At 39.4% G+C, this 23549-nt stretch overlaps 1 protein-coding gene and 1 long non-coding RNA gene across 6 annotated transcripts in view; one reads left to right on the top strand and one right to left on the bottom strand.

The window, feature by feature from the left end:
- The window catches only part of mgat5 (alpha-1,6-mannosylglycoprotein 6-beta-N-acetylglucosaminyltransferase), an 81248-nt gene that overhangs the window by 16021 nt on the left and 41678 nt on the right, over nt 1-23549 (bottom strand). For all 5 annotated transcript variants that reach the window (XR_006009451.1, XR_006009452.1, XM_041978496.1 and 2 more), the window contains 5 exons: nt 21788-21949; nt 20724-20893; nt 18737-18871; nt 14525-14658; nt 8914-9047 (listed from right to left, as the gene is read on the bottom strand). Coding sequence is in view for 3 of the 5 variants with exons in the window: in XM_041978496.1 (XP_041834430.1) it covers nt 8914-9047; nt 14525-14658; nt 18737-18871; nt 20724-20893; nt 21788-21949 (735 nt within the window). In the remaining 2 variants the exon portion in view is untranslated. The remainder of the gene's footprint in view (nt 1-8913; nt 9048-14524; nt 14659-18736; nt 18872-20723; nt 20894-21787; nt 21950-23549) is intronic.
- Nucleotides 1019-23268, top strand: LOC121635405. The gene is made up of 3 exons (XR_006009456.1): nt 1019-1205; nt 6890-6895; nt 23258-23268. It is a non-coding gene; the product is annotated as an uncharacterized LOC121635405 (long non-coding RNA).

Genomic DNA, 23549 nt, shown 5'->3' with positions numbered 1-23549 from the left:
TTATTAAACACAGATATTGTGTAGCTTTTCTTACCTTTCTTACTGAACCTTTGATGACCTTTGAGTGTACATCTTACAACACAGGGCTCTAGAGCGCCACCAAAAATATGTTGAGTGCAACTAACTTTTTATTTTAGTTGCACAGGTGTGCCCATCATTTCTCGGTCTAGGTGAAGGACTTTAATTATCTCTCTGAATGTTCTGTATTCATTCCCGCTTTACCTGAACTCAGAGAAGAATAACAAGGGGCAGGTCTTCACCTCTGATTGGCTCTGATCTAGAATTGTTTGTTGGTTTGAAATCAACAGCGGCGCTTATTAGAGTACGACGAAGAAGCTGGAATCGATTGTAAAACATGGAATATGGTGGAATTTTCTGATATGTGGTGTATGGAGAAGCTGCGTTCAGTTTCTATGCTCCACATGTCTGGAACAAACTCCCAGAAAGCCTCAGATCAGCTGAAACACTCCGTTTATTTAGATCCAGGTTAAAGACCCACCTGTTCTCTGCTGCATTACAATAGTTTTTATTTAGAAGTCCAGATCTGGATCTGGTTGTTTTACGCTGAAATCTTAACTTTATTTCTTTATCTGAGCTTTTTTTTTTTTATGTATATTAAAATAGTATATTTTTAATTATTATTATTATTATTTTTTTTAATATCTGTATATTTTTCTAAGACACTTATTTTTTCTGCACCTTGCTGTAATGTTGTTTTGTGTAAAGCACTTTGAATTGTCTTGTACATGAAATGTGCTATACAAATAAATTAGCCTTGCCTTGTCATTGAAAAACACACAACAGAAACTATTTACATATTTATATTCCAGGGTTTTTTTTTTTTTTTTTTTTTTTTTAGCTATTTACAGTTATTTATATTACTATTTACCTCCTATCTTAACAAAACCAACTCAACTGGTTTTGGCACCACTGTGCATAAAATGTGGTTTCATTACAAATGCCAGGTCTAAACAGAGGTCTCTTAGCAACACAGTAGTGATAGTGATCTTTGTTTTACTATGAAATGTGATAAATAATGCTGTTATCATGGATCTTGTGGTTTTACCATACAGAGTCTCTGAATAAACACATTTCGTGGCTGGATTGTAAACCTCCTGGATGGGATACGAATGCCGGAAAACCTTCCGTAGATCAGCTTAAGGGTAAAATATCCATCACAATTCACCTCAGAGTTACACACTACTGTTACTGAGAAGTTGACTATATAAACGTTAGAGCTCGGGGGTGCCTGTGATCTAGTGGAGTTTTAAGGATTAACACTCTGACATTTCTATTCTATTCTATTCTATTCTACAGTCATTTAGCAGACGCTTTTATCCAAAGCGACTTACATTTGAGAGTAAGAACAACACAAGCATGAATTCAAACAAGATGGGACGTCATAATTAAGTGATAGTCAGACCGCTTTTGAGTCCAGTTGGACCCAGGTGCTGTCATGTAGTGCTAGTGCAGTGCATATAATTTTTTTATTTTTTTTTTTTTTTTTTTTTTAGTCATTTTATTTAAATACAGGATCACGATTTCATCACACAATATCAAGTAGGTCATAAGTGCATGATTTCATCACATAATATCAACTTGGGCATAAGTGCATGATTTCATCACACAATATCATCTTGGGCATAAGTGCACACAGCTTCTTCAGTACTTGGTTGAGCCAAAAAGCTGGACAAATCTTTCTGACTCATTTAGTTAAGCTAAATGTGGAAATGCTCCTTAAACAACTGAGTCTTTAGCTTGGTCTTAAAAGTGGATACGGACTCTGCGGATCGGACGGAGTTTGGTAGATCGTTCCACCACCGGGGAACAACAGAGGAGAAGAGTCTAGCTACTGATTTTGCACCACGTTGTGGTGGGAGCACTAGGCGTCTTTCACTGGTAGAGCGTAAGTTTCGAGAGGGAGTGTAGCTCTGGATTAAGCAGTGAAGGTAGACCGGAGCCGTTTGGGTTATTGTTTTGTAAGCCAGAAGCAGAGCTTTGAATTTGATGCGTGCTGCAACTGGAAGCCAGTGAAGAGCAATTAGCAGCGGAGTGACATGAGCTCTTTTGGGCTGGTTGAAGACCAGACGTGCTGCTGCGTTCTGGATCATCTGCAGAGGTTTAACTGAGCATGCAGGCAGGCCAGCCAGTAAGGAGTTGCAGTAGTCAATGCGTGAAATGACCAGAGCCTGGACCAGGAGCTGGGTCGTGTGTTCAGTCAGGTAGGGTCTGATCCTCCTGATGTTGTAGAGAGCAAATCGGCAAGACCGGGAAACCGAGGCAACATGGTTCTTAAAGGTCAGCTGGTTGTCTACCATGACACCAAGATTCCTGGTAGAAGATGTAGGCACTAGTGTGATTGAGTCAAGCTGCACACTTATCTGTGGTGGTAAAGAAGGACTGGCTGGGAAGACAATAAGCTCAGTCTTGGACAGATTTAGCTGAAGGTGGCGATCCTTCATCCATGCAGAGATATCAGCAAGGCATGCTGATATTCGCATTGAGACGGTTGTGTCATCAGGTGGGAAAGAAAGGAAAAGCTGAGTGTCATCTGCATAGCAGTGGTAGGAGAAACCATGAGAGCTAATGACTGCACCGAGTGCATTTCAACTTTTTTCCCCACTTTCAAATCTATCTTCTTTTTCTTTTCATTTCAGAGCTATAAGTAAGTAAATAAAGTTTATTTATGAAGTGCTTTTAAAGTATAAAATTTGGCTGGAAGCCAATGAAGTTTTAATAAAATCGGGGTGATGCGGGCTGCTCTGTGTACCTGTCAGTAGTCTGGCGGCAGAGTTCTGCACTAACTGAACTCTGCTGAGAGTCGCCTTATTGAAACAAGTGAAAACAGAATTACAATAACCAATATGAGTTGAAATTACAAATGATCATTTCAAGATCTGATTTGGGCAACATTCTCCTAACTTTAGAGATATTTTTCAAATGATAAAAACAAAGGAATCCCAAAAGCTTCTTCAGTAAAACATCTATCCTCCTCACACATCATATTCAGGTTTTGTTGGGCTGTTTTGGCACGTAGCTGCGCTTCATCAGATTATTCAGAGGAAAGTTTGGCGTTCGACTCAATAATCCATCATAACAGCGGAATGAGACACGCTGCTGTTTGTTAATGATTCTGCAGGTGGAACAGAGACTGCTGCTCCCTATACGTTCGCCTTGTGTTTGTCTTTCTGATCCGACGCCAAAGCCTGCAGCTCTGCCCCTGCATGTGCATCCGACTCGTTCTCACCTTTCTGCCTTGACAAATGCTCTCTTTGAAATACAAACAATGACTGATGATTTCAGCACAAATGAAGTCGTTCTCCCTCGCTCATGTGTGTAAGTTCATTTACTACTCTTGCTTTGTTTTATCAATTTGCACTGATGATTTTTCTCCCGCATCCTTCACACACCATTTGTGTTTGCGTGTGTGTTTGTAGAAAGATAAGACATGCAGTCACTCTCAGCTGCCTCGCTTTGCATCCCTACTCTTCCACTTGGGTTACCATGTTGTCATGGAAACGGCTCTCTCAGAGGTGGTCTAGCCATTTTTAGAGGTCCGTTTCTTCAGCAACAAAATAAGTACTTCAAACCTTGGATATTGACTCTCCAGATGTCTCTGAGTGAAAGTGAGTCATGACTAATGAGGCCAGTGTCGCTGAAAGCGGCCACAGGCGGGAGCGTAAGCAACAACGTACGAAACCTGGCCTAGCGTGAATCCGTCCTCCACACACGCTATAGCACAGCAACGTACGAAACCTGGCCTAGCGTGAATCCGTCCTACACACGCTATAGCACAGCAACGTACGAAACCTGGCCTAGCATGAATCCGTCCTCCAGACACGCTATAGCACAGCCTGCTCTATGTGTACAACCAAGTTCACAGAGAAAAAAAATGAGAGAAACGCAAAAAATAATTATTTCAGGTTCCAGCACAATGAAAACATTACCTTTCCTGGCCATCTAGAGCCGTCATACAGAAATGGGAAGAGTACCATGGAGTACACAGGAGGCACATGAGATAAATACAACACCAGGTAATGAAAACTGAGTAATTAAAAATGAGTAAAAAATAAATAAAAATAAATCGACATAAAAGAACAAAATAATATTTCCTAGAAAACATTACTATTCAAGTATTTCCCATGTCATTTTTGTAATTATAATTTTTTCTTAACAAGGGGTTTGCCCTGATCCGGTCCAGGGTACAAGACTGGAAAAAAAATATTTCAAAAGGGGTGAAGTACTGAAAAAGAACCCCTGCTATAGAGCATGAGCAATCATGATTCAAGATATGATAACTTAACATGTTTTGTTAAAATTTGGACTTAAACGTGCAGCCTTCATTTGGGTTGAGATGTTGCAGTTCAGTTACATTAATGCTAACTAAGGATAGCAGCTTAGGTAGCACTAGCATACCTAAACAAAAATGGTGTATAAGTCAGAATGATTGTTGGCTATTGTAGACACATTTCCAAACCCTGATTATAAGACAACCCCCAATTTCCATAACTAATCTTCAGAAAAAGACTATCTGTGTTTCCACTAACATTATACCCCTACCAGATCAAAATGAACTATTCTGATCTGATTTCTATGTAATAGCAAGTCACAGCAGAAGTCCTTTAAATCTCATTTGCTCAATAAACAGTTTGAGTTCTTTTATTTAAAAAAACTAAACAGTGTGGTGTTATTTAGCTGATATGCACATAGACTGTATAGGATATACATGTCATATGTCAGAGCTGATCTCTATCGTGCTTCTCGGAGTTTCTCCCGAGATGCACACACACAATGACACCTGCGTGCGTCTAACATAATGTAATGTCTTGTGCAGCGACCCCCGACGGCGATCTGCTTGTGTCAAACAAAAAATACACATATTTGGGACAATACTGTATATCTTACCCTTTACTTTTCTTCTAAAAAGCTAAGGAGTTGTAACTTTTTATATTAGATTTTCTGTCCACTTTGCTAGCTGTATGCTGGTTTGCTAGCTCTGGTTTGCTAGCTCTGGTTTGCCGCGCTCCGACTGCTGCAGCTCTCTCCTCTGCACATGCGCACACCGAGCCCCCTGGTTATCGGCTGTGGGTTTGTGGCGCTATAGAAGCAACTACTGTAATATGACACCCAGTAACGTAACTTAACGTTAGTGACAGAGCTAATCCGACCCTCCAACCCACAGTCCAGCCCTGCTCAGCCCAGCGTTGCTCTGGATCTGAGAGAGTGTGAGTGTGTGTGTGTAGCCTGTGGCTTTTGAGAAATAGCGGAGCAGAGCGGCTGGAGGAGAGGGTGGTAGTTAAGTTTAACAGCGTCTATATACAGTGATTTACACTGGTCTTTGCTGCCAGGGCTAGGCTAGCCCCGGGAAAATTGGCTGACGACGCCACTGATTTCAAATCTTGAGGTCCCCCATTTGGGGAACATCGGGATACATAAATAAACATTAAAATCCCACAAGTGTTCCCTTTACCTGGTAGCCCTAGTGGTTACAGAGGTGGGCTTGGGTCTGGAGAACCGGGGTTCAAGTCCCCGGGCTGGCAACTGAGATAAAAACCACTGTGGGTCCCTGAGCAAAGCCCTTAACCCCCGACTGCTCCCTGGGCAATCTGGCAGCCCACTGATCCTAGCAAAGGATGGGTTAAATGCAGAGAAAGAATTTCCCCACTGTGGCACAAATACAGGATTATTATTATTATTATTTACTATGACTCCAAAAGTATTCAAATAAACCTTGGGGTGATCTCCTTTTAGGTTTAGCAAAAACCTAAAAAAACAGGCACAGGGATCGAAGGGTTAAACATCTGTGGTTGACCCGTGCACAACCTGATTCTTGTAAGCAACCTCTAAAATGGCAGTTCCTACACATGTGGCTATCAAGATAGCAGAAGCAGCTCCTACCAAGCAGCCTTTTAGGCTGGATTTTTTTTTCTTTTTAGCTCCGAACCTCAAAGAAATTCTGAAAAACAAACTAATTTCTCCTCTGATGTCCAGCTGCATTGATCCTAATTAAAAAAAAAGGGAATGAAAAATGTGCAAGAATAAAGATGTGTGTGTGCTCAGTCTGCTTCACACGCCTGTGTGATGAATGAGACGGCATCACCTTTGCATACTAATCAGGCAGAGAGGGCTACCATCAAGTTTATTTACAGTCTATTACTTTTCCCAACTCAAATTCATTTTCGGTTAAAGGACACATCCGTAAGGTTCCCGTCTCCGACGCTGATGTGTCGGGAAGTTCTCCTCGCTGTTCATCTTTTAATGCTCAATGCAACAATAAAACAAATGTGGCAGTGCGAAAGGAGACTTCGCTCTGCTCCTTTATGTAATTCTGAATTACTTCACTGTTTGATGGCGACTTATTTTACGAAGGTGTTAAAATGTAAGAGAATGAAAGAGGGACAAATTCTGCATAAAACCAGCCAAACTTTACCTTATATAATACACAACTTAAATACACACTAACCTGTAGGCTTTAAACTCATCTGAACTAAAGGGAGAAAACTGCTTTGTCACATATTCTCATGTTTTCATCATATTAACAATTATTTATATGTTTTTGTGCAAAATAAATTAAAACAGTTTAATCAGACCCAATTTCAAATTGCTGCCATGTAGTGTTGTATTTTACAACGTATTTATTTATGTTTTTTTTTATATTTAGCTGCCCCCACTTGGATTAATTATTCCATTAGGTATTAACCTGTCCAGGGTGTGCCTGCCTCACGCCTGCCAGATGCTGGGAAAGACTTATCTTGAAAAGTGTATAAATTAATAAAGATTTACTTACTTGCCATGACCCTGGATAAGACTAATCGGTATAGAAAATGAATGAATAATTGATAATTAAAAGTAGATTGTTCTAGAATAGCTCAACCACTATTCCTGTGAGACACCTGTCCATTACCCTTATTTACATCATTAAATGCAAATAATTACCAGGCAATTGGTGCCCTTCTATCATCCCCTGTGATCCCTGCCATCAACACTGTCTTCACTGGATGTTCTTCTCTTTCTGTAACAAATTTTAAAAAGTCCACTTATTTTGAAATCATATCCATCAAGGGACAAAGATCACAGTTTAAAGGGTAACCGAAGGAAAACGGAGTAAACCTGTCATCTTGTTATCAGTGAGCCTTGAAATGGCCCTTTAATTAAAAGCAGGAGGTAATGAACATGCTCAGGAATCTGATTAGCAGTTAATGCTGCTTGCTGTGAGCTGATGAGCTCCTCCGTCTGCCCTTTTTAAAGCTCCACTGAATGGCACACAACTGCTCCGACTCGGTGGGAGCCAGAAACCACAGCAGCTACCTGCAGATTAAAAACAGCTTGTTGGCTTGGGATTTACTGCCTTATAACGTGGCTTTGATCAAGATATCAAATATATTTTCGATTTGACTGGTTTAATTTGTGAAATTCCATCATAGCTGAATCTGCAAAGATGTAAATTAGCTAGCTGCGTGTACAATTACATAAAATCTCCCAAGTAAATAAAAAACTTAAAGCCCGTGTATGTAAGAAGGAATTTGCACAGCAGGTATGTAATGTTGAAACAAGAGTAACTCTGTCAGAAATAGCCGGATGTGGAGCGACCCAGTCAAAAACATACATATGTTGGCTGAAAGCACATCAAGACTCGGGCGGTAATCCAGCCATCAATGGCAAGCCAGACAATGTGCAAATCTCTCCAAGTCATTTTAGTCTGGCATACAGTAATCCTTTGGTCTCTGTGCTGCAGCGTGAGCATGAATTTGAATACATTAAAACTCCACGGAGGGGACGTTAAGCTGCATTTGAGCTGCTGAACCGGAGCTTTAATAGGTTGCTGTGAGACTTTTACACAAGGTTGCTAAGAGCTTCACTGTGGAAATGAGTTATAGGTGGTGTGAACTGTGAAATCTGTCACTTTCAACTTCAGAGGCACACCCACGTATTTCAGCTGTATGTGTCAATTTGTACTACGTCAAGATGCATTTCCTTGAAAAGGTGCGATAATGTTGGTGTAAATGTACACCACGCCTGGTTTTTATCTGTGAATGTATGAACACTTTACGATTTAGAGGAAATATTGATTTTAAAGCATTTCCTTTACAAGATGGAGTTTCTTCTGATCGAGAGACAAAAGCAGAAAAACCTAAACATCATTTCTGCAGCTTCCTCCAAGCATCTGATTGCATCCACTGACCAGGAGGAAGGTTTAAGTTTGGCTGAGTCTGTTTCAGTGTATTTCCTGTAAAATGTTCACGTTTCAGTTGTAATTGTGGAATTTTTTTGTACGACTGCAGGATTCATATTTGCTTGTTTAGGCACAACAGCTGTAGAGTTAAGCCCACCGCTGTCGCTGCAGGGGAAAATGATACAGGCCACAAACTAAATGTGAGGACACAGTCAAAGTTACTGAAATTTAATAAAATAAAAAATAAAATAAAACAAAAAATAAAATAAAATAAAGATAAAATCAAATAAAATAAAATAATAAAATAAAACAAAATAAAACAAAAAATAAAATAAAATAAAGATAAAATAAAATAAAAAATAAAATAATAAAATAAAATAAAAAATAAAATAAAGATAAAATAAAATAAAATAAAAAATAAATAAAATAAAATAAAAAAATTAAATAAAAAATAAAATAAAGATAAAATCAAATAAAAAATAATTAAAATAAAATAAAAAATAAAATAAAATGAAAAATAAAATAAAGATAAAATAAAATAAAATAATAAATAAAATAAAATAAAAAACAAAAAGGCATGAGGACTGGGAATAAATGTTAAAGCCCCCAAGCCTGGTGGACTATTGCTCAAAACGACTTAAATGTCAGAGATTTCTTTGAAGAAAAAGTTAAAGAAATGAGCGGGTGGATCAAAACATTACTACATCACAGTATATGCAGGTGAATAAAAGTCGCAGTACCTTCCAGAAGTTGTCAACTTTTCCATAAACGAGTGACTGGTTCTGCCTCTTGATGTCATCGATGTGCTTGATGTCGCTGGCGTTGAGGTGCTGCTCCACAACAAAGCCCAGAAAGCTATTGTCTGGGGTGTGAGCTGTGACAGAAAAGAGAAAAAATAAGTAAACAAAAGTCCCAAAAACAGGAGTGATTTTAAAAATGTAGCAAGCAAGTTTAATCACCACATTGACAGTAAAAAGACAAATGATTTTAAGCATATTCACCCAAGTTTTCTTTCATTTTAAGCATCCCCGAGGCCAAAACAAAACAGCCACAAATAAATCTCATACACTATTCAGCCTTTAAGAGCTCATCCGATTTAATAAAAATCCATTTTATCTGCAGAGTTCATAATCCCAGAAACAACCCTGCAAAGCACTCTGAGTTTCACTTCCGTTTGTTCCCTAGCCAAGTCATGACTGGTTGCTATGGGAACCGCAAGATGAGCAGGTCAAGTGTGGAAACCAAAGCTGGCAGCGTTTTACCTCAATGCCATCTGTCTTGTAAAACAAATCTGCGGACAAGGGTCTGGAGCGAAGACAGAATAGATCCAGTCACAAATGAAGCTACTTAATAAATCATCTGGGGTCTGGGAGGCAGACGTCACCAACAACTTTAATGTGAATCAAACAGGGAGGTGCCCTGGCACACAGTTGTGGTTTGTACTGGAACTCCAGGGAGCAGCTGTGGTCAGAGCTCATATTTACCACAACCTTTTTACTACAGAAGGAAACTGAGGTCAGCCACTCGGGGGACGTAGAATCATCTCTGTGAAGTAAATAAAGTCCAATGCAGCAAATTCAGCTACATTCATGACTCGCATGATAAGTCTCGGCTCAAAAGCAACATGAAGAAGCTAAAATGATGCGCTGTTTGCAAATAAAGCTGGCATGTTGTTGTAGGGGTGTTAGCTGGAATGTGATAAATACACCAGTGTTTGCTCGCTCTGCCTCTCCAGGCAGTTCACTTATTGGTTCTGGATGAATACCTTTCAGCAAACATAGGAAAAGAAACACAAAGCAGGACGTGTGTTATACAGAGTAAACGAGCCCAAGTAACTGCTGAACGATGAAAAAAATGAAAAGGGCATCAACCAAGGCTTTGTAAACACCCCAACATGGCTTAACCTCTTAACATCCGGTTTCATGGGGTGTAACGTCAGGTCTCTTATGTACATGTCAAAGACCATCAAATTACCTTTGCTGTCTGGCCTCTGAAACTTCTATCCACTGGTTTAAAACCACAGTCACTAAAAGTTTACACCTCCCAAGGTCCTTTGATAGCAGTTTTCCGTCCAAAAATCACTATTTTCTGCCCAGTTACAAGGTGTCAGCCATTCAGCATCACAGATATTTCCCTCCTTACTGTTGATGATTGGTCAGATGAATGTAAACATGTGACGTCAGCATAATTTTACTGGATTTCACGATTAATAGGAGGGGTTAACCATGAAAAATGACTGGCTGAAGCCGGAGTTATGAGGCGTACCAGACCTACAGAACATGTATATTGTGAGCTTTACGTGTGGGATCCACCTGTTTGTAGTGTTTTCTTCCACTTTTTAGATGCTTCTGGATAAAAGAGCATCCTAAAAGAAATGTCCATAACAGAAGAAGTGCTGGAGATGATTTTAAAGACGGTGGGAAAGAGTTGTGTGTCCCAGATTCCTCATTGGGTGACAATGACCTCACTCAATGCCAAACTGAGCCGAATTTAAAAAGCGCATAGCTTTCCTAAAACCTCCGTAAGTTTGCTCTGTTTCACTTCACTTTGCACACAATCACCACCTTAATTAATGTTTTTTGTCTACTGCAGCAGATTTTCAAAGCTGTTACATAAAATTAGATATAAAAAAAAATGAAGGCAAAGTGAAAATTCTTCATTTTTTTATGTTTCATGCTCATTTACTTTAAGCAGCATCTTCGGTGATGTTTCCACCTCCGATGAAATCTCACAAGTGTTAGCTTTATTTTCAAACCAAGATGTTTACATTTTTTTTTTGTAAATTGTAAAGAAATATTAATGACTTTCTGGGTATTTCATGACAGAGCAGAAACCCCAAAAGACCCATAATGTCCTGTAATCGTTTATTTTAATTTCAGTATCAAATTTTCTAGATTTCTTATCAAATTTCCAGCCAATAACTGTTTTACACCATGAAACCTGCTCTTCGTTCACCCACCAAGCACTACTGGTCCACTTTGGATTGTGTGAGAGAGAGTAAAGGAATGTGGGTGTAGTTGTTATGATTAGATCTGTATGAGGTGTCAGTGTAGGCAGGGGGAAAGGTTTTCCTAAAATACCTGCTGCTTTATGGCCATTAAAATGGCTCAAGAAGACTCATTATTACAGTCATATTAGTCCAGTAAATATAAAGAAAAAGAAGCAAAAGCAGCATTTGTGACATACTAGGGGGGGAAAGTCGGGATATCTTGGCTGTTGCAGCTTCGGCTTTTTTCTGTGTCTGAGAAAAAGACTTTAATCTCTCAGGTGTGGTTGCATTGAAGAGAAAAGGATGGAGGAAGGATAATGAAATTTAAATGAGGGGGTGCAAGAAACAGTGGACAAGTACAGTCAGATTTTAAATATTGGGGACTAAAATAAAAAACTAATAATTTGGTCGTAACCTGGTGTTAACATGACCTGAGGTTAAGAGCAGATTCACACCAGGAAAGTGAGAGGGAGAAACTGTCTGGACGTACAACAACCGCTTGGTAAGGGTGATATTCCTGAAACGCCCTCTGACCAGGCAGAAAAACAACAGGAGGAAAAAGAAAACCTGGCTCATTGATTGGCCAGGACTGAGAACAGAAATCCTTCCCCCTTACCCGGCTCGTTCACCGCAAGTAAACAATGGAGCAACACCAACTTTATTCAGTCTTGGGTTTTAGTTTTTACTTTGATGTTTAACCCTAAAGCAGTTTTCAATGTCACTTCCTCCCTTTGCTTCACTGTATAGTCCTTTTGTTTCTATACAAGGATTAACTTACAGGTAAACCCACTATTTTGGTCTGCACCTGTGTGAATGAGCATTTACTACTCCAAATGAACCGTAGTATCTGTGAAAGTGGACCAGGGTTCATTTAAAGCGGCCTAAACAACGGCAGTGTGAAAATGAAAAAACACATTAACAACACAACCTATTACACACTATTTACTCAACAAAAACTAAGCCAAGACACGTGACTGAGGGGCCACCAGAAAGCCTTTTTAATAGCAATAACTGGTAGTAATTGTTTTCTGTATGTTATCAGTCTCTAAGATCATTGTGGAGGAATTTTGGTTGCTTCAGTACATTGAGGTTTGCAGCTCTCTGAAGGTCCCACCACAGCATTTTAATCCGGTTGAGGTCTGGACTTTGACTGGACTGTGATTCATCTCTTTTTCATTTGCTCATTCGGATAACATGCTTGACTTTTGCAAGAATTCTGAGCTGATAAAAACTGACTGACCACGCCACTTATATGTCTGTCAAATAAAAAGGTATTATCAAAAATGACTCCCAGGTTTTTTATGGAGGTTTTGCTAAATTGGTGCAAGGGGCCAAGATCACCACCACTACCACGTGCACCCCAACACGTACAAAGAAACATGAAGAAATGCGCCACAAAACAGTCTTTAGTTTATTGCTACTTGAGTAATTATAGTTCCACATCATTGGGAAGAAATCTACGCATGTTAAACAGATTTCTCTTTATCTGATAATGGCAGCTGTCTGATAAAAGACGTCAGATTTAGTCGTCTGCACGACGCTGAAATGATCTGATAACCCCAGAAATCAGGTAATAATCAGATTTTTAGTGTATATATAAACAGTTCAGTGTTTCCAAGTATTTTTAGACTAATTCTGAGCAGAGAGAAACGTTCTGCCCACTGTCCCTCTGACAGCTCAATCAGATTTAGCCTATATTGACTTCCAATTTAACGGAGTGAATACAGCCTTTCCTTAGGAGGCTAATTTGTTCCTCCACTAACAAGTTGGCCCAGAGAGCAACAAAGCAGCTGCTTCTCCTACAACCCTGTCTTCCCTGGTTGTTTGTTAGCTAATAGTGAATAAAGCTGTGGCAAGCTGAGTGACATTTTGAGTGGCGGTTCTGGTGGGGGAAGAGGCATCTGTTGCCAAATTCATCAAGAGGGCTGAACACAAATTAACAGCCTGTCCTGTTTACACAGTCAGTTCGGTACATGAGTGCAAACGAGGCCCAAGAACACATCTGCCTATTCGTCATCAGACACAGAGCAGCTTCTTGTCATCAGATGAGTCTGTTTTTGTTTATTAATCCTCTAAGAACTTATGTTTTTTAATTCGTTTCCGTTCTTTTGGTTTCAATGCAACAAATTAGCTCTGGATTTAAAAGCAGATACACCAGTCTAGTGATCCATCGTGTATCTCAGGGTTAATAACACATTTTATATATGAATGTATTATAAACACTGCGGTTTGGCTCATGTTTTGTTGCAGAGACAAAGACTGAGAGACCATGACCACCATGCAGCCTATTCAGATAGCAGTTGGGACAGTAGAAAACACCACCCTGCAATCTTAACTCTGAAACAGATTAATGAGGTCAATTTAGCTTCGTCTCGTCTTATTGACCAGAGGCCACACACTCCCAATTCCCCCAACCGATGATTTATGGAGTGTAGTCTAATCGTAACAAATGGACTAATCTGTATTGAGAATAAATGACCCTACTGGCACCCGATTTGTCCGGCGTTACATCTACATCTAAGTCGCAATATTAATAATTAAAAAAACCACGTGTCTCATGGGAATGTCCACGAGTGTCACATTTTATTACCCTGAAAATGTCACAAAAATATGTGTTTCACACATGAAATATGTTAAATGTTTCATGATTTTTTTCCTGTTTGCATGCCATCCTGGTGGTTTTAACATTTGGCCTAACCGCTGTGCACTTGTTTCACCAGCGATATCATCTAGCCTAGCGACTCTTAGCTGGATTTGTGCAAAAAGCCCCAGTGTTTTATAAGAAAGACGTCCCCCCCCTATCCAGCAGACAAAGGGCCCATTCAGGTGCAGTGGCATTCTGGACAGCTCCAGGCCTCACCTCGCAAACAGGGATTGTAGGGGTAACATTTCACTTTCTCCCCGCCGTGGGGAAAAGGTCAGTACCCCAGGGGGATGGAGCGTTCTCTCTCCTCGGCTGCACTTCCTTCAATTATCTGCCTTCGGAAATGGAGCCGACTCCACTTAGAGAGATTTTGCAGCACACATACGGAGCTATAAAACCTCTACATTTATAATCGCAGTAAAAAAAAAAAGAGCCGATAGCGTGACCTCTTACTTCCTAATCTGCTTGATGATGCTCCATTAGCAGCACTGAAATATTTTTATATCGTTTTTTGGAACAAAACCAACTCATTTATAGGTTAAAATAAGGTAGAGACAATGAACCAGAGACACAGAAAACATCCTGAGATGTTATGAGGAATCTTTTTTACATAAACTGGAGAGTTTTTTTAAATTAAACCCTTCATGCACACCATGACTCGGCCAAATGGCTCCCAAACACCTCGAGCTGTCGAAGTGTTGGGACGCAGCCAACTTACGGAACATAGTGTTGAACTGCTGCGGGTTGAGGTTCCACTTCCCCCACGGCGTCTTGTGTCCTTTGGACTGGGCGTAGTGGGCGTGGTTGAACTCAGGCTCAGTCCCAAATGAATCCAGCACCCGCAGCATGCACCTGTAGAGAAAAAAAATGCTTAAAAGATTACTATAAAAGCTTTATTGTTTTTCTTTAGACTATTCCCATTAAGATGTAAGATCTCTTCTCCAGGAAGTTCTTGTCAACATGGAAGCATAAAAACCACATTTCATTGGAAATTTTTACATAAATGAAATCCAAATGTTAGTACAATAAAAGAGGGGGGGGCGGGACTAAACCAACTATATTCAACAGGTTTTATATCCAGATAAAAACCCACATAAATCCTTCAGGACCACAAAAAGATCCAAAAAGTATAAAGAGGGAAGTAAAATGAGTAAATCACATTGCATATTGCTAATAAATAAATAAAACTAGACTCAGATGCATGTGGACACATTTTAAAGGTTGTGTAGAGCAGGTTGCATGCACCTTTCATAAAGTAATACTAAATAAACATAAAACTCTGACGTTTATTATGAACATTCCTGAGTTTCCTGAGTGAGGATGCCAATGCTCGGTAGTCTTATAGCTGGGTTTATTTGGGTATGCTACATGTTAGAAATGCTGCTTCATGCTGTCCCCTGAACAGGGTCTCTAGTCCAGCAGAGGTTAATTATAGAGCAACAATAGTTAAATGGTCAAAATTTAAAATAGTAATGGGATAAACACATATTTTGGCATTATACACCCAAACCAAGTAGTAAAGATAGATCAGGCAGGTTTATTTCCACTAACTGTGAATGAAATTCATTATGAGGCACTAAAAAATTCCTCTACCAAACAGCAGTTAAAAGATATAGGAAATAAAAAAAAATTCAGATTAAATAATCATCTTAAGAAAGCTAAGGAAAAAACCACCAAGACAGTTTAAATAAAAAAAAAGAAGTTGGGTAAAATGGAAACTGGACGTGTTGTTGCATGTCCATCTTTTGAGCTTGTGCCTCGTTGCCTGGCAACCAATATAGATTTAGTTAGGCTACTTTCATGTAAGCTCGTGTTGACATCCTAACAAAACCCGCCGTCTGTATTTATTCTTTATTTGGGTTATAACATAGGTTATAATGGAGCCTCACAACGTAACCGTCAACTTTCAGGACTAAATTTCCAAAATGTTTGTCTACTTCTGCAGAATAAAGTATGTTGAGATTTCTATACAATTCATGCAGAAGAAAATGTGTAACGACAGCTAAAAGCCTCCATTGCTGTCAGGTAGTGAAGCCCCTGCTCTCTGAAGGCTGAGTGAACATCACAGCTAACTCAAAGGTCACAGCGCAGGATTAATTAGACCACAACCAGGAGCAGGAATCTTAAACCACACCCTGACCTTTAACCCATCCCCTGTATTCTCTTAATCATTGTTCTCATATTAGTTTATATTAGACGATTTAATTGTGTCTTCTCTGTTTTGTCCATTAAAGTAAATCTAAAATGAATCACAAATTATTCTGGTTTCATACTGAGACGATTATTTTTCTGCTGTGGGTAAATGATAGTGTGATAAAAAGCAGCTAGGTATGCTAGACTAGCCCAAACACACACACCCTGTTTCAGTGATGGTGTGTCCGCCCACTCAGACTCCAAGCAGCTGGCTGTGTGAACTGTGAACGGCCCTGAGAGAGCGAGCAGCTCAGAAACAAGATTCACCAGGAGGAAACTTTTCACTGAAAGTGGAACGACAACAACAACATGGCCACATGCCATCTCCAGTCACTCGAAGGAAAAAAAACAACCCTCATCTGTTCCTGGTAAAGATACTCTCTGAGCAGATGGGGAAGTGCTGCTGGAGCCGTTGCAACTATAGCAACACTTGTAACGAGTCAAAAGCCGAAGTTGTTCAGCTCAACAAGTATGAACATGCTGACACTCGAAGCGTTACTCCAGCTGAGTATAATTTCACCACAATGTAATCCACCCAAATGGAGAGTGCATGAAAATGGCTGTGCAGAAACTCCATAGCAATCTCCCTCACAGAAATATGACCTGACAAGAGTCATTAAGACACAAGTGTTATCACATGGGAACTTTTGTCTTCTATGATCCACCAGAGGCTGTTATACGCCTGCACGGCCCTGAAGCCAATCACAACAGCTAGCGATAAACACTTATCTGTTAATGGTTTGTCACACTGAAAGCACGTTCCTGTCATGCAGCTAATCACATGAACTTTTACAGTTACTTTTGGAGCACACTGCCTCATGATTCAACTACCCTACTTAGCCTGTTATACAGGAAGTACAAGAACAATGCAGTACAAGAACAATGCAATTCTTAACTCAGGCGAGGCCCAGCTGACAGCAGGGATGTGACATTTCCCTCCACGAGGCCTCAGTCTGTACTGCATTATTTAACTGCATGAAGTTATGAGGCCAACAGAAACATGTTCAATCTAAAGTGGAATTAAAACTCAAATCGGTAATTTGTTCATTTGTTTGAGCTTTTTTTAAATCAAGTTTTTAATTTGATGCCAGCAGTAGACTGAGAAGAAACTATAAAAAGGAAAAAGAAAAGAGTAAACAGACGATATGATAATCAGATAAAATTATTGGTGCCGAAACAGAATTTTTACTCTTTTTCCTCATTTCCAGTTATTTTGCTATTTACCTGCAATCCTCACAAAACCAACTCAACTGGTTTTTGGAGCCACCAGGCATTAAAACTGTTTAACAGGAAGTGGCTTCATCATCATGTCCAGGTCTAAATAGAGGTCTCTCAGCAACAAAGTAGTGATAGTGATCTTTTTATGGTGATAATGCTGTTATCATGGATGGCTGTGGATTTTCCTTATAGTCTCTGAATAAACACTACTTTTTGTGACAGGATTGTAAACCTCCTGAATGGGATATAAATGCCTGGAAACCTTCTTTAGATCACCTAAAGGGTAAAATATCCATCACAGGTTAACTCACACAGTTACACACTACAGCTCCTGAGACCCTGGTGATGATATAAGTAATTGTGCTTGCTGTGATTTAGCTGCGTTTTATGGAATATTATGAATGTAGATGTGCAAGCCTGATTAAAATCATACAAAATTAAAAGTCTAGATAAGAAGATGGGGATTACTCCTGCATATGTACATCTAAATAGACTCAAATGCATCAGAGTCCTATATTTGTGCATCTTTTTGCAAAAAAAGTAAAGTTTATATTCATATCGTCAAATTCCCAAATTCCTGCTTTCATTTGCATTTTTTTCTTCTTGCGTCAGATAGTTAAATGTCTCAGAAACTGTGACTGAAAAGCAGCTCAATGAGACTCTGGGTCAAACTCACGGGTGTGTAAAGCATTTCCAGAAATTACCGCTCAAGTCATTTAAAAGACAACGTCCGTGCAGCGGATGCCTCAGGTTTATACCCACAGAAGGTGACCTCAGATGGAGAAATATGACGGCGGAAAAAAGGCGACAACAGTCAGCGTTTATTGTTTGTATGTGAGCTCAGATATAAGAAAAAGGCGTGAATTGTTCTGCTTATTCTTACCACAAAGACAACATTTAACAGGAAATTACAGAATTAAAGACACTTTGGTAGAAAAGCGGTGCAGGGAAACCGATTAGGTTTCACTTTGTGGAAGAAGAATGAAAAAATGAGAAAATCTGTGACATTAAGTGACTGAAACAAACGTGTAATAACTACAATAACGCAAACACCACCACATGAACCTTCATTGTGCCTGAGGTTAAATTAATTTCCTGATGCCACCAAGCCAGCAGATGCCGTCTGATGTGTTGAGTCACCCACAAACAAAAACTGGTGATGATTAGGCATCTGTTAACACGCCAGTCTTATGTTTTCTCTCTTCTTGACAGTCGAAGCTGATGGGAACGTTTTCAAAACAACCCAGCAGAGCCTGATCTACAGTCCTCAGTGGAGACTCAGGGAGAGGATGGGCACGTCTGGTGTCAACATGAACAACAGACAATCCTCGAGTCTTTTGGGAAATGGTGGTAATGTATGAGCAGAAAACAAACCCATTGTCCCAACAAGTGTCAGACAAATACCAACCCGACGCTCTGCACACACGTGAGAGGAGCTCTTAAACTGCAGATACTAAATAGAGTGCAGTGGTTAAAGCCTGTACAAGTTACAGAGAAAACAAGGAATGACTATACTTACTGGTAGTGGACCCAGGAAGGCCCCAGTGTCTTCTTAAACTGGGTCAGACCCACGATGTCGATGTATATGAGCTCCACTATCTTATCGCCCTGGGTGGGGCAGCTGGATTTGTTCCCCATCACTTTGCGCATGATCCTTCAGAGAGAAATGGTTGAATTAAAAAACATTAAAAACTGGAACCACTGACTTTAAATATTCATGTTATAGCCCAAGTATGAAACGCTGGTGTTGTATATGTCTACTCATTCTTTACAATGCCAGGTGTATGAAATATGCCTGTTACATACTTTTCCTACATATTCTATGAAATTTTAATTGCATAGTGTAAAATGAGCACATTAGATGGGTCTAGAACGGCTAATCTTCACCACAAAGAGAAATTGTTTCTGTAAATATGTTCAAAGTTTCTTTTTAAAATGTTCGATGTGAAAAACTTTTGGTGTTATTTAATTTTGTAAAATGCTATTTAGTTCAAATATATTACCTGAACTGTATACTTAAGGGAATTAAACGAGGTGTAAATGTAAAAATAACAAAAATAGACTGTATAAATAGTTTCAAACAGCACCCAGGTCAAACTACACACCCACAAGACAAAGTGAGGCAGCTCAAAATTAACCAGCATGCATCTGTGCTTGTAAAAAAAGGTAAATTAAACAAACAAGATGGGAGCTACATTTGTATAGTCTTGGTCTAATGACACTAAGCAAATAGTGAAGTTAAGAATGATGGTGCGTTTTTCATTATAGGTGTCATTCAGTCATGGTTAAATGTGGATTACACAAAGCCAAGGAAGGAAAAAGAAAGCAAAATAGAAATACTATTTTTCTACTTTTCATTTATCTGTTTGTGATTATTTTCTAAAGTCTAAGACAGACTCAACATAAGGGACATAGATGTTTTAACTGATAAGACTACTGAAACATGGTTGTCAAAAAACTTTTTGATCTTTAAAATCCTCAAATGACATTTGTTGCTGGTGTTGTTCATAGTTTTCTCACTTCCGCTTCTTATAGGTGCTCCTGATGATTATCTGCTTTGTTTTCTCTCATAGGCAGTAAAATGTTTTCTGTTCAGTTTCTTCACAAATGAAGCAGTTGTCTCATTTTTCTGCTTGGTGTTAACTGTATCTTTTCTATCTCTACTCTTTCCTTTATTCATGTCAGGTCCGGCATCATTGTGTAACCCAAAAAATGAACAATTCTCAAGTGTCAGTAAAATAGACATAAAACACTCTGGGGTATTTTTGAGAAGTGAGGAACTAGAATAAACAAATTTAGGCATTTTGGTGTGAAATTGGACCCAACACTAAGTCTCAGGAGTCATATCAAAATGGTGTCAAGCACAGTGAAAATAAACCTACAAAACTTTAAACAGATCAGGCCGTTTTTAACACTTTGTGCTGCTAGAACCTTCCTACACCATCATCCTCTCATATAAAATACTGCTTTACCAGTTAACAGGTGTAAATACACTCAAAATGATGGAATCACTGTACAAAAGACTTCAAAAGTTCTTAATAAAAGAAAACCACTCATTTCACCACTAACATTGCAGCTAAATACAACCTGCAGAACTTTGAGAAATTTAAGTTCTTAGCAATGTTGTTAATTCCTCCTTTATTGGGTCACAGGCATGTTGGTGCCTTTACACATTACTCGTGAGAATTTGAAGTAAAAGTCCTGGTTTGAAGAGCATATGTGGAAAGGCTGAGTGCCTTCCACAGCAACCTCGGGCGTGGAAGGCTATTGTTAAACTTAAGCACTCTCTCAGCCATCCACGGCCTGAAACGTCAATCAAAGATCAAACTCAGCAAAACTGAACCACAGTTGCATCACAAATGACCATTTCCATGAGTCATTGCACTGTCAGCATGAAATTCCTCAGTCCCTGCGCCCTCTTTACGTTTTAAATATCACAAAGGTCAAGCTTAATCTAAAAAGACAGTTAGTTGTGGTTCGGATGACTATGTGTGTTTGCTACTGACTCTTTGAGCTCAGCCAGTGAAGCAGAGATGCGGACATCATGACCCAGCAGGTACAGCGTGGTTATGAGATCGCTCCACTGGACCAGCTCCCCCAATGGGCCGCCACTGAAGGCATTTTCTGCTATCTTGAAACCCGACTCCTTGGTGAGCAGGCCTAAGTGAACCAGGATCTGTTGGAGAGGGAAAATAAAATAGAAAAATTAAACTGACACCAATAAATAATCTGCAGTTGCATATATGTGTGCTTCTCTTGTTTCTGAATGCTTCTGCAAAGAAACTATTGAAGTTTTGTAAAACATAGAAGCATAAAAGCTGCTTATCGTGGTAGGGGTCTTAAAATAACATCTGGAGTTTCTCAGGTGAACAACACTGTGTGGTTTCAGTCGCTGATGGGAGCCGGTGGGTACAGAGTAATACAAGGTTTTGTTGGAAGTGACCAATGTACTTTTTACTGTCGAGAGCCAGGCCCTGCCCTAAAGCACACCCATCAAGGATTAATATGAGCAGATTAATATCCAAAAGAGATTAACAGCAGATATAAAGAAGTGGTTTTCAAAATATCAGGAGAAAAAGCTCTTTGTTTGATACAGTCAAGGGGTAATAAGTGATATACCAGAAATGGGTAGCTATATGGACAGATGGGGAGATCGTCAAAGTATCAAGGGAATATCATGGGAATTATTCACAAAGCCAGTGGAAAGTATGGAAGACGCCATTCAGAGATGGGAGCAGCCCCCAGCTTGGGATACAATGGAATATCCATGTCAATCCATGGCTGTTTCCCTCCAATAGCTCTCCAGGCAAAAGTGGGACACATTAAAAGTGTGAATAAGTGCATGTATGTGTGTTTATGTGCTTCAAGTGGAGACTGTAACCCAACAGCTCGGGGACTTGTGTAACGGCTGTAAAAAAAATTGGGTCAGTGAGTCTAAACTCTTTCAGGATTAGTAATTGGCTCTATGAAGCAAAGATTTCGGTTAGGGTTGAGCATTTAGTTGTGCTGGTTACATCCGAGTTAAAAATGATGAATGAATTCTGTCTGTGAGCCATCTTTGCTGCGTCACCTTCTTCCGCCGCCGTTTGGCCAGGTTCTGCTTGGCAGCCAGAGAGCGGATGGCGCTGACCCACGGCTCGGCCATGCGCTGGATCCTCAGCATCATCCAGCGAAACTCCTCCCGCTGTGACATGGAGCGGTAAAGCCCCTCAAAACTGGTTCGGATCTCCGCCTGCACACAAATAAACTGCTGAAAAATGTGTGTGTGCAACTTCCTTTTTTTCTTGGCTTTGGTACACATAAAAGTCGGCTCTTAAATCACATCTAGAAGAAAAAGATACGACATGAGGGCTGCAGTTTATGAAGAATTAAGCTGCCATAATTAAAAATAAATTATTTTAAACCATCAATAAAAATATGCTGATTATACTAAATTAAAATAAAAATATTTATGCTGTATTAAATGTATAAAGAAAATTACATTTCTGTTGAAATGTTCAACTGTTAATATTTCGTTAAAATGTATTCACTCTGTCATTCAATTTAATTTTAGTTGTTGGTTTTAATTTATTATTCATTTATTTCTACATTTATTATTTTATCCTTTTACAAATTATCACCAACAGCAACAGTTAAGTTTTCATAAAAACTTGGTGTTAAGCGTTTTTCTCAGATTTTCTTCTTATAGGTTATCCTAATGATTCCCTGTTTTGTTTTATTTCAGAGGCTGCAAGATGTTTTCTGTTAAGAAGCAGCTGGTTGTCTGTTTTTTTGTTTGTGTTTTGGTTTTGATTGTACAGTTTCTGCTGATTAGGACAAGGTAAAACAAACAAAACAAAAAAATAAACTAAAAGAAATAAATATATTATCTCTCTCTGTCTCTATCTATCTATATATATCCGTGTGTGATACGTGATCTACTCTGCAGAGGAAACCGTCAAAGGGGATGTTTCAGGTGTCTGACGTCTGTACAAGAAACAGTTCAAAGAACACGGTATTGTCCAGTAGACTATTATTGCGATAGAAATAATGAATAGCTAAATATTCAGAGTTTCAAGACAATCAAGTTGAACGCATTAAAGAGCTGGTCAGAAAAGGAATAAATCAGTCATACTCTTAATAAGAAGTTTAAGTAATAGAGGAAATAAAAAGGAAATGAAGGATAATAGATAAAAGTAAAGGAACTACAGAGGCAGGGTTTCTTACCTAAATGCTTAATAAATGAGACGTGATAACTGCGGGTTGCTGCGTTTATTTTCTGTTTTGTCACAGTATTGACTAACTGGAAGTCAAATAAAGTAAAAGCACATTGCTGCCACTCGTCCATGAAATCTACTGGAACTGAAGACATTATCAACCTGCCACGTCTGAAGGGAGAAAATTAGACGTTTGATTGGTGTATTTCAGATCCTGGAAATTCAAAGAGTTATGAAAAGCTGGAAGAAAAAAATAAAAAAAGTGAACGAGATAAAGTCGGTGACAGAAAGATGGAGGGGGAAACCACAGAGCCATTACCAGTTGCTAAGGTGGTGGAAACAAGGCTGTTGGAGGGCATTAGCATCCCTCACTACGACAGGAAATCACTTCCACAGACTGAAGCTATTAAAATCTGGGCCTGAATTAAAATCTCCAAAGCCCGTCTCTTCACCACAGAAGGCTCAGTGCTGTTGATGCATCCAGGAGAAAGGGAGGGATGAAGAGAGCTTAATATCGATTCGTCCGCAGCAGAGAGGAGGGTGGGTGTGTTTGTGGCGCGCTGACCCACAGTCAAGCTCAAAGTGAGATTTGAGTGAACTGCTGCATTGGCCAGGATAGAAGACCATTATTCCACT

Source organism: Melanotaenia boesemani, chromosome 24 (genome assembly GCF_017639745.1).
Source record: "Melanotaenia boesemani isolate fMelBoe1 chromosome 24, fMelBoe1.pri, whole genome shotgun sequence".
Classification (NCBI taxonomy): domain Eukaryota; kingdom Metazoa; phylum Chordata; class Actinopteri; order Atheriniformes; family Melanotaeniidae; genus Melanotaenia; species Melanotaenia boesemani.
This window is presented reverse-complemented; position numbering and strand designations above follow the sequence as displayed.